The 11,997-nt window shown below is 43.6% G+C and overlaps 1 protein-coding gene across 1 annotated transcript in view; it reads left to right on the top strand.

The window, feature by feature from the left end:
* The first annotated feature begins 446 nt into the window (after window positions 1–446).
* Window positions 447–11,997, top strand: part of grin2aa (glutamate receptor, ionotropic, N-methyl D-aspartate 2A, a) — a 181,450-nt gene continuing 169,899 nt past the window's right edge. The window contains exons 1-2 of the mRNA XM_086288761.1: window positions 447–1,063; window positions 10,890–11,390. Coding sequence (XP_086144887.1) covers window positions 10,893–11,390 — 498 coding nt within the window. The 5' untranslated portion in view covers window positions 447–1,063; window positions 10,890–10,892. The remainder of the gene's footprint in view (window positions 1,064–10,889; window positions 11,391–11,997) is intronic.

The raw sequence follows: 11,997 nt of genomic DNA, 5'->3' as shown, positions 1-11,997 counted from the left end.
TTATTGTACAATAATAACATTATATTAACATTATATTTTTCTTTTTCACTGTAGGACCTATGGTGTGCTCTACTGTAGTTTTCCGGAAGGATTGATTGTGTTGGGGGAAAAAATGAATGGAGGGGGCCGCTGCTGTCAAAAAGAAGATTAGTCTTGACAAAAATAAGAATTGAAATGGTGTAACGTTTCGGGAGTGGAGGGTAAAATGTGCTCTCTCGCTCATTTGTGATATAGCCCAACTGTGTGGGTTTTTTTTTTTTTTTGACTGAGCCGCTGCCTGATGGAGCTTTAGCGCAGAGAGCAGGGGAGAGAGAGGGAGAGCGACAGACCGACGGACCGCCAGTCCGTCCATCTATCCAGCTGCCCCTGCCTCTGCAGAAGCGCGCAGGCACACACGCTGACTAAACGCCAGCACGCTCTCTCTCTCTCCCCCCCCTCTCTCTCTCTCTCTCTCTCTCACACACACACACATGCTCGCGCGCGCGTACGCGTGAACGACAAGAATCGTTGGGAGAGGGTCCCATGCACGGCTCGCAGGCTGCCGGAGCCTCTGCTGTACTGGTCAATGTGCGTGTGCGTCTATGTGCGCGTCCGGCGTCTGCATCTTCCCCCTATGCGCTCCTCTCCTCCCGGGACAGGAATAACGGGATACGGGGAGCTCCAATCGCACCGAGGCAGGTTGAACCCCCCCCACCCCCCACCCCCCCACAATGCGCGGGGCCAGTGGAGATTGCAGTGGAGAATCAGCAGCACAGGCGCACACACAATGAAGATTGGATTACAATGTTTTTTATTCCGAGCGGCGCGCTTGTGAAGTGCTAAAACGGGGGATTTCATTCATTCTTTTCTTTTTCTTTCTTTTTCTTTTCTTTTCTTTTTTGTTGGACACGCTGGAATAATTCATTGCGAGAGAGTCGTTGATTTTTTGTTCACCCCCCCTCGCTCTCCTGTTGTGCAGTGTTTGTGAGACCATCAGTGGCTACATGGTTTCTCGGAGGATAGAGGGGACTGTTGCAATGCCATCTCGCACCACTGTTTTGGAGCTCTGTGGAAGGGAGATGCTGTAAGTACTTTGCCGTATCTCTTATTGCTCTCCGAAAATGGGTTTTGATGATCATAACCCCCCACCCACCCCATCTCCCTTGATCGGCGCGTGCCACTGGCGCCTTTTTGTTTTACCCACAAGCGTCCCTCATCCAAAAAGTGCGGCACCACACCGCAGGGACACGGCGCTCTAAATAATAATTAGAATAATAATAAAACAAGATCAACGTGGATGAAGACGATTAAAGGGAGTCGGTACGCAAACAAAAAAGCAAACTCTGCAGTCCAGCCTCTCGCGTCAAGCGCTATAATTTCCTATTAATTTACACTGGCGCAGTGAGCGGAGCGCAGGCGGCTTCACGCAACACACACAGAAACGCACACACACACACACACACACACACACACACACACACACACACACACACACACACACACACACACACACACACACACCAGTTTATTCCCTTAACTTAAATTCATTGGCACACCTAGAGCTATAATCTGTCAGCTCGGCTATGAGGAAAAAAAGAGAGAAAAAAAAAACAGCTTCTTCGGCTGATCTTTGGGGGCTCGTGCACTCCTCTTCTCCAGTTTCTCAAAGTATAACCACCGACACAAGAAACCGAGCGTGTTTTAGCCGATAAAAACAAAGATGGATGATTGAGCGATGAGTATTATTTTATTCAGAGGTTGGACAACACGTTTTTTTTTTTTCTTTTAGTCATCCCAATTGTTGGCACAACTTCTAGCTCCTCTCATCCCGCATCAGGATGAACAGTCATCATACATCAAGGAGGCCTGTAGTTAATTTCTTTTTAAAGTTGTAATTTAAAGAAGGGAGATGCACATCGTGCCTGTTCCAACCTTAAACTGTGACACGAAGTGAGAACGAGCTCAAAAAAGAGAGAAAAGAAAGCTCTTTCACTGTGCGAGGAGCGTCTCAGCCAAGAGTGGGGGATTCAGGCCCACTTTCGCTTTCACCAGTAGGGGTCGCACTTGTATTGTATTGGCTTCACTGAACCAAACGGGGAGATCCAAATGAATTTACATCTACCCCTTCCCAGCACCAACGCACACACATTCTCTCTCTTCCTCCTGCTCCCTCAGTCACGTTGTTAAAGCGCAGTTCTATCACGGAAAAGCTCTCTCTCTCTTTCCCTCTCTCTCCCTGCATCCAGAGGCTGCTGCCCATGGAAGGACAAGCCAGTTTTTTTTTCATGACATCAAAAGGATCAAATGTATTAAAACCCACTACTTCCATCCAGGTAGAGTCAGGCCTTACAGTGCACGGTTGAAGGGTTTTCCCCTCTCGTGCAGGAGTGAAAAACGTGAACGTTTGCTTGCATGTGTGTGCCCAAACAGCTTCAAAGTATTGTTGCATGCCAAACAGGAGCAACAGCAGACACAGGGGAGAAGGGAGTCAAGAGAAAATGGGGAGTCTGAGAAGATAAAAGAGCGGGAGAGCGAGATCTTCTCTATGTGTTTGAGGGAGAGAGACAGGGAGATAGCGGTGATTGATTTTTAATGGCCCTTTATTTACATATAGATGAAGACGGAATTAGCAGAAGACAGCAAGAGAGTGATTCAGTTAGAGGATACCCTCTGACAACTTTAAAGTCGAGCACAGAGCAGATTTCTCCTGCACAGCAGTGTCCGTGTGCTTCGGATTCATCAGTGCTTTTCACGGGTGAATAACACCTGAAATCACCTCTGACTCTGGCCTTCGGGGATGGTTTAGGAGAAAAGATTGCTTACTTATTGGGCGAAACCAGAAACACCACGAGATCTGGATCTCTTTGTGATGCCACAAGGCAAGATCAAGTAGCACGTGAACCTACTCATGGATCTAAATAGCATTCTTCTGCAGATGTTTTACCCATCGTGCCGATCACAGCACGTTGAAATTGCAAGTGAGAAAGAGAGACGCTGCACTAACATGGGATTACTACAGGCTCCAGAGCAGGAAGCAGAAAGTGACTGATGCAATTAGCACTAAAAGAGCCAAAAGTAAATGAGTGAGGTGTCAAACTATAATGTGAATTCTGGTATAATGAGGGGGACAGGGGGGCGGCTAGGTGTATATTGGGGCATCAGGTGCATGGATGGAGAACAAAGAAGCAGAGAGAGCGCACAATTGTGTTCACATCCATTATAAGAGAGAACACAAGCAATCTCATGTCTTCCTTTGTCTCTCTCTCTCTACCTCTCTTGTGCCCATACACTCAGTGGGTTTGCAGGGAGCTAAAGAGGTATGCGCAGTGGGCACACAACACGGTGAAGCCTGAGTGGTAACAGACGATTACTTCCACTGGGCTTCTCACGGGCGCTCATGCACATGTCAGGGCACACAGAGCAGATGGCTGGGGCCTGAGAGAGACTGGATGAGAGAATGACTGGAAAAAAAATGGACAGAGGAATGAGGTGACAAAGGAGAGGAATATGAGGGGAATATGGGGAATTGTGTAGCAAAGTTTGAGGAACTGTGTCTAACAAAAGGCACATTATGTCAGCAAGCTTGTCAGCTAATTTGCCGCGCCTCAGCTCAAACAAAAAATTGGCCCTGATTACATTGTTATGGTTATTTGGCAGGTATTAGAGCAGCCCCCAGAATCATTAAAGATATTATACAACTGTTAGTCTCCATCGAGAGAGAACTGATTTGGCAGTGTAAACTGAAATCTTGTCAGCTAATTTGCAAACACTATACTTCCACAGGTTTTGGTGAACTGGGTTTAGCAGCATTTTAATGAGCATTTTTAAAAAACAATGTAGACCTTATATGTAACCACCGTGACTTTTTCAGCTTCTGCAATTTAAAGGAGCCGCTTGTTTTGTTGGAGCCTGAAGTGACTATATGTAGATAAGAGGGTGGGGTGCTAAGCTATCAGATAATGCTAATGCTAATGTAGCACAGATATTTCCACGAAAAACAGTCAAAAGGGAATCAACAGCAGAGACACAGCGGAGAGGTCCTGTTCAGTGACTCTGATTATTCAAAGTCAGGCTTCAGGTGCCTCTGTTGAGACACCTGTTGATCAAAGCGGTCATGCCCCTTACTCCTGCAAATAATAACAATAAATGACCCCCCCTCCCCCACGGAGTTGTTATGACTAATTTAGGGTTGTGAGGCTGGGGCCTTTCCCAGATGTCATAAGGTACATCCAGTCTGTCATGCAGAAAGGACCCAGGCTGGATTTTTTAAATCCAAAGCACTTTACTATAAGGCAGGAGTGCTAACCACTACATCACTGCCTTGGTACACTGACAATGGGGACCAAAATGGTTAATTGTACCAGGCTGTAAACATGCTTTTTAATGCTATAAAGTTTGGCATTTTAACATCTGTGCATCTGTGGAGAACAATTCACTTCTGAAGCGGTCACTAGAGTTAATACAATTTGGGGATTCCTTTGTTGGCTTCAGTTTCCAAATTGGAAGGTTGGCCCTTGGTCTCTTAAGGTAGCACATTTTTGACTCCTCTCCTTACACACTCATGCTAATTATTAGTTCTTATAAACATGAGAATTTAAAACTCTTTGTGTGTTTAGCAGAGGCTTCTTTTTGATACGGGTGTTAGATGACAGAAGGTGAAATCCATTGGCCGGTGAAAGAAAAATAGCTTTACTACAGTCTTATTTTTGGAAAAAATAGTATCCAATCTTCCTTCGCATGCTTAGTTCGTATGCAAAGGAAAGTAGACCTATAAGTTCAGCAGCACATTGGTATTCATACAGTTTCCTTCTCCTGGTGTCTGTTTTTTTCAAATGGAAGAATCTCATTTTAGAATGAAACTCTTGAAATAGAAAAGGACAGAGGGATAGAGAACCTGGGGAATGAATGAAATTAGTTGCAAAATAATAGGAGAAAAATTGTGCAGGGGGAGAGAAAGGGAAAACGAAGCAGAATTATTTTAGTATTTAGCTATTGTTGAATTATTCTTTGTGTAATTGGGCACAGTGTTACAAGTATGGGGTGGGGGCAGGAAGAGAAACAATACAGAAGGGGGGGGACATCCAAATGCAACCATGTTATTTACTGAGTTTAAAAAGCCAATAAATAAGCTGTAGCATTGTAAAATGGTTAGATTCTGGTGCAAAGAAACAGCTTTCCCCTCATTAAAAACTGCTTTGACAGCAAATATGTGTTAAGTGTCTTATACTGCAACAAATGAAAGTTCCTCTTTGTTTGATTCCAGCAGGGTAGGCCATCTTAGCACCCAGACTTTCACTGTGAAACCTCTATGGAGCAATACCTGCAAAATTGTAAATTGTGTTGCATTATCTTGCTGAAATAAGCAAAGCCTACCCCCCAAAAGGCTAGTCTGGACTGTAAAATATGCATCCGTCCATTTGCTTCTGCTTATCCAATTCAGTGTCTTTGGGGGGCTGGAGCCTGTTCCAGCGACTGTACCATAGGGTCGACTATGAGTATAAAATATGTTGCACCAAAACATGAATAAATTGTTTAGTTTCAGATCTTGACAGAGGAAAGTGGAGAATATGTGCTGGGAAACAAAAAGGAAAAGGAAAACCAATACTGATACAATATTTTTTTCCTTGAGACACCCAAACTGATTTCTCTAACATTTAAGTGCATTTATTTGTGAGGCCATAAAAAGGTAATATGACAGCAAAGTCGTGGATTGTTTGTTTATGCTCTTTCTCACTCTGCTTGTTGCGGTTGTGGTGTTCCAACAACATGCGCCAAGAGAGAGAATCTCGTAGTTCCCTCTGGTGGACATACTCAAACATTTTTGCCTTAGAAATGCAGATACCATATTTCAACAAACTGCTAATATCGGCTCATATATCCACCCTCATATATCGGTCAGACTCTAAAGAAAAATGACAAATGGAGAATAATGGTTTTGAGAATACACACAGTGCCTCAAGTTAGCTCAGTTTGGTAGCAAATGGTCGAGATGGCATAAAGATGCAGTATGAAAGATGAAAGTGAGGACAGATGATAAGTGAAGGTATGAAGTGATGAACGAAGTCACAGATGAGCTAGTGAGGGATGGAATGAAAAGCATGCAGTATTTGGGACACTCTTGTAACGCATACATACCCACACATCCATGCCCTGGGTTGTGGCATAGCAAGAATCACACTTATCACCCTCAGTATCAACCACTCTGACCGTGTAAATAAATCATAGAGTTAATCTAATTTTTATACCACGTAGAAGATAGCAGAAAGAACAAATGTGGCCACGGCGGCACATGCAATTATATTAACCGTTACATAAAGATAATGCAGCTTGAATTATTGATGCATGTGAAACCTAGTTGCGTGCGGATCGGAAATGTGGGGTTTGTGACCGTGAAGCACGAGGGAATTGCGGCCGTGGCTTAGCGAGAGAGATTTTTTATTGCCGAAGTGTCTGCGTGGAGAGCGTTCTGTGATTGAATATGTAGAACAAGAAATGAAATGATACCTATAAAAGTGCCTCACTTTCTTATTGACGAATCACCAAGAGTGAAGAATTGAAATGAATGCGCGCACGCACAGGGAGGATCTGTTTTGTGCCTCATGCTCGTGAGGAAATAGCAGTCTGTGTGTGTGTATGTGTGCATGTGTGAACACTAGCCAGTAGTATGGATGCGCCTGCCAAACATCATTTACGGTTGTGGTGCCAAGAAACGGTAGCCTTTGTGTGACGACAAACTGCCCAATACGATTTGGCTGGGGGTGCTCTCTCTCTCTCTCCCTTTCTTTCTGTATTTCTCGCCCTCTTTTATTATACCACTTTTTTTCTGCCTGCCTTGCTTTACTTCCTCTATTTTTTTTATCCTCTACTGCTTTTCTCATCGCCCCAAAATATCCCTGTACTGCTGCAGAGTTGTGACAAGGAAACGAAAAAACCAAAAAGACCACAACACTCTTTTGTTTGTCAGATTTCCACGGCACCAATTGGAACTGAAACATAATCTTGTCATCCTCGACTCGCCTGTTTCTATAAATACCATATTACACCGAATTGGTGCCATTTTGACCCTTTTTTATGAAACTGGTTTGTGCTGAGTCCCGTCGCTGTGGCTACTCAGAGCAAAGGCTGCGTGTGCGCACTTTCCCTAAATCATTTTCCACGACAGATGCTGCATCTCATGAAATTGTCTAACAGCTTGCTATCTGTTTTGTTTTATGTGTGTGTGCATCATCTAAAGAGAACACGAGAAACAAATACTAACAAACAAATACTAATATTCATGCCTGCACAGTGCACATTTATAGAACAGTGTTGTTTTAGTTAAGAGCATGTCCACCAAAGCTCCGTGGAGACTTTCCAGACTGTGTGGGCTTCATAAGGCCTCTAAATGGTGAAACTTAAGACTGGAATGCTGTTCTTTAACAGATTCTGCTCAAGTTCTCTTCTGAAAAACTGTATATGTAATCTGCTCCACAGGTAATGTTACACAAACAAAATTCAGTTCAGTTCAATTCAATACTGAATTGAAAGAAATACTTTTAATAATCACAAAAACACTTGCCTCATGGTGTTTTATATTATAAAGACCCTACAATAGTACAGAGAAAACAGAAAAAATCCAATAATCAGATGAGTTCTATGAGCAAGCACTTATTGACAGTGGGAAGGAAAAACTCCCCTTTAACAGGAAGAAACCCTGGCAGAACCAGGCGAGCGGAGGAAGGAGAAAAGAGAGCAAAAATGAATAATAATAACAAACAACTAAATGATGGAATAGAAGCTTTTGCTAATTGGATCAAACTGTGACTATCGAGCAACACGGTGGCATGGTGGTACGGTGGTTAGCACTGTTGCTGCACAGGAAGAAGGTCCTGAGTTCAATTCCACCATCAGGTCTTCTGTGTGGAGTTTGCATGTTCTCCCCGTGTTTGCATGGGTTCCCTCCCACCGTGCAAAGACATCTAGCTTGTGGGGATAGGTTAATTGATTAATCCCAATTGCCCAAAGGAGTGAATGTGGGTGCGAATGGTGGTCTGTCTCTGTGTCTTAACCCTGCGACAGACTGGCGACCTGTCCAGGGTGTATCCAGGGTGTCCATGGAAGCTTTTGCCACCCTGTTGATTGCTTTCTATGCTATTTTGTCTTTAATGTTAATGGTAAGAGTGTGACCTCACGAAGCTGTGCTGCCTCTGACAACAGCACGCTGAACAACAGCTCCTGTGAATCAGTTATGCACCAGCGGTCTCCGCACCCATGCAAAAACGTAAGGGCCTGTCAGTGAATCCATAAATCGTCAACAATACACATGGACGCATTATGTGACCATATGTTTCATGCCTTTCTGAGCTCGCTCACGCTCTACTGTTCAGCACACCTGCTCATAAGTCTTAGAATGCCTGATGATGTTTTATGTTTGCTGAGCACTGGCTTTTCAAGTAGGCCGTGAGTGCTCTCTCCACGGGGGAGGGGTTGCGTAGAAGCGATGATGTCGCTTCGCTTTTCTGTTCGATTTGTGCAGAGTAGCTGTGATCACCGTCTAACCTGTTAGTCACGTTGGCACACACAAACATTTGTTTTCAGCGAGGTGCCCTCGATCGCCGTACTTCTGCCCCTCCGTCAGAGGCATGCGCTGTGTAGCGTCCCATGCTATTTGCAAGACTCGCCTTTTTGTATTGGTCTGCTTTTTTTTTCTTAGCTTTATTTAGTTTGCTTCATATTTACCTATGGGGTACAAACTAATCTCTTTGTGAGTGTATCTGTGTTAGCAACATTAGGTTTTTTGATGGGTTTCCATACAACTTGAGTATTTTGGAAAAGCGCGTCGGTTCAGTGAGGCATTTAATGAAAACCTGGGTGTGACCTTTGCACCCAATAGTTTCATACACTGTTTAACTTTTATAGATTTTTTTCAGTGTCTTCTAGAAAGAAGTAGAAAGAAAATGCCCAAAAAGTTTTTGGGATTTACCTACCTGGATGATTGAGCATGCATCAAAACGTTTGTGTATGTTTATTAAAATAAGATATTTTAATATTTACCATAAAATTAATCAAACTTGTAATGCAAAAAAGTTGACTTGATATAAGGTTTCAATGCTTATTGATCTATAGGATTTCAAAAGAGCGCTTAGCAGTTGGATTAATGGAATGATAAAAAACAATGTGGGCAGGGATGGAGCGTCATGTCCTCTTAGGAGCCGAGGCCTATTGCACTAAGAGATGGTTCAGGGTAACCTGATCCAGGCCAAACTGAGGAACGTTTTAAGTCTAATCTTAAGAGTAGAGAGAGTGTGTGCGTCTTGAATCCAAACTGGGAGCTGGTTTTACAGGAGATTTAAATTTAGAAAAGTCAATTTTGGATTAAACAGGGAGTCAGTGAAGAGAAGCTAATATGGGAGACATGTGCTCACTTTTTCTAGTTCCAGTTATTGCTTTCGCTGTAGAATTTTGGATCCAGTGAAGGCTTCTTATGGTAATTTAAGAACAACCTGATTATAATGGATTATGGCAGTCCACGTAAAAAAATCACAAACTAGTTTTTCAGCATCACGTAGTGTTGGGCATGGTGGCGTCTAGGGTGGACCTAGCGTCTCACCAAATAATAGCTGGGTTTGATAAGCAGAAGAAAATGGATGGATGATTTGAGGTAAAAACAAATTGCAGAAACATTGTTGGCTTCTTTGTAATGATGTCAGTAAATCTGGAACCCACTGTGAGAAAAAGCTAAGTAAGCAGAAGGTACTTTCAGCTGCTGTCTCATTTTCCAGCACTTGATTTGGCACAAACTTTACATCGAATGCCTATCTTGATACGACCCTCCCATTAATCCATGCTTGGGACTGGAGTTAGGGTCACACTAGGTGGATTAGTGTCCTCCCAGATATGAACCAGAGATCTTTACTGAATAAGGCAAATGTGTTAACTGCTATACCACAAGTTAAGCTAATGTAAGCATAGGTGGGTCCAGTATTTTGGCAACACCTGGTTGCTGAGTGATAGCCTGTTCCTCTAGCTGCCAAAAGTATTGAATTTATCCTAAAAGGCTATTGATGTAGTGCTTTTCTACACAAGAAATTGTCCACGTAGTAAAAATTTGGTCAGCTCTTGACAACACAATTGACCAGAACGGTCAACTCTAAGACTAAACATTGATACTTTTGTTTAGCAATTATAATGTTTCCCATCTAAGTAGCACTGAACTAAAAGTTATATTGACTATGTTGGTAAAAAGAAGTCCAAATGGAAGACTGTTATCATTTGTTCTCGAGCCATGATGTTTATGTGACAAAGAGCACTTTTGGCTGCCACTTCTCATATTTTATGGTAGATAAAGTTGAACTGAATGATCCTCAGTCTGCCCACTGTTACGTCAGCCTCTTACGCACATGTACATGCACACATTTTTATTTGTCTGCTCTGCAAAACACTGCAAATAATGGCATAGCTGAAAGTATCTATCTGACAGTTTGTCTATTATTGTCATAGAAATCCTTTTGTACTGTAAGCTGAGTAGCGTTCTTTGCCGATTGGCAAATGTTGGTTTATTACACTATAAAAATGTCTTGTTGCCTTTTCTGAATACTGAACAGCTTGCTCCTGAATCATCTGATTCTTGCAGTCGTGACCATAAAGTTTATACTTGTTAGTCATCTTCTTTTTCTTTCACCCCTCCACAACTTCCTCACAAGGCCATCTCCCACCTCGCAGGGTTTGTGTTTAACAAAGTTACTAAGGAGAAATGAAGACGAAAAAGAAAGTTCCTACCTGAACGTGTGGGGTTTAAGAGCTGTGCATTAACAACTTATCTGTGCTTTTTCTCTCCCTCATCGTTCCACACCTCTTTCTCTCTCCAATCTCATTCACGCTTTGATCTGTCTTCATCCGTCTCTTTCACCCCTCAACTTCCTTTCATGTAGGGGATGAAGTGGTTTGGCAGTATGTCCCTCAGCAGCAAAAGAAGTAAGAGGAGGAGTAGAAGGGGCAGCAATCGCAGCTGTAACGGCGGAAGTAATAGCACGCTGCTCTCCCTGGCTCTCCTGGTGGCGTTGACCATGAAAGCCGATCCCGTGGCGGCTCAAAAGCAGCGAACTGGTGGCTCAGAAAAAGTGCCGGTCCTGAACATTGCAGTGATCCTGGGACGCACGCGCTACATCTCAGACCGGGACATCCGAGCGCTGTGGAGCAAAGAAGACCCCATCGATGTCAACGTGGTCACACTGCTGGTCAATGAGACTGATCCAAAAAGCATCATCACCCACATGTGTGACCTGATGTCAGGAACCAAGATCCACGGCGTGGTGTTCGGGGACGGCACTGACCAAGAGGCCATCGCCCAGATTTTGGATTTTATTTCCTCGCAGACGCTCATACCAATCTTGGGCATTCATGGAGGGTCGTCCATGATCATGGCTGACAAGGTATGGAGAAGTAAACTGATGAATGAAAGCCAGGATGTAGAGTGAACGGAAAGATGTTGTTGTTGATGGGTGGACGCAATAGTGAGCAAAGTATATGAGAAAAGACTGATGGTTAAATTGCTTGGCTTTATGTGATTTGCCAAAAGTTGCGGCTTTTGGGTATTTTACTGTTATAACCATCAACAACTCGTGAAATCAAACTCTTGCCGAGTGAAGGGAGTTCTCACCAAATAGCTGCACCTCACAAAATATCATCAGTTGGTATCTCGAAAAAGAAGCTGCAGAGCCAGGGTGTAGATGGTAGAAAGACGTGTGGAGGAGCGAAAACAAGGTAGGAGGATGAGGTAAGTATCTGCAGGAAAGTGTTGGAGGACTGGTTTGGAAGGAGAAAGTATTTAAAAAGAGCAGGAGAAAGGACAGAATGAGGGATGTAGTGACTAAACAAGAGAAAGGCGAGGAGAGAGAGCGAGAGAAGGAAATGTGAAAGGAGTGGGTGTTGCCGTAGCCTGGCTAACACTGACTGCGTGGTGCGGTGTGCTCTAATCTGGGAAATCTCCATTCATTGTGCAGGATTCCCTCAGACATGGTGCTGGAGTCTTGATTGGTC

The sequence above is a fragment of the Aulonocara sp. 'chitande type north' Nkhata Bay genome, linkage group LG4 (genome assembly GCF_057382095.1).
Source record: "Aulonocara sp. 'chitande type north' Nkhata Bay isolate Kocher_YH1m ecotype deep benthic linkage group LG4, A_spYH_male_GT1.1, whole genome shotgun sequence".
In the NCBI taxonomy this organism is placed as follows: domain Eukaryota; kingdom Metazoa; phylum Chordata; class Actinopteri; order Cichliformes; family Cichlidae; genus Aulonocara; species Aulonocara sp. 'chitande type north' Nkhata Bay.
This window is presented reverse-complemented; position numbering and strand designations above follow the sequence as displayed.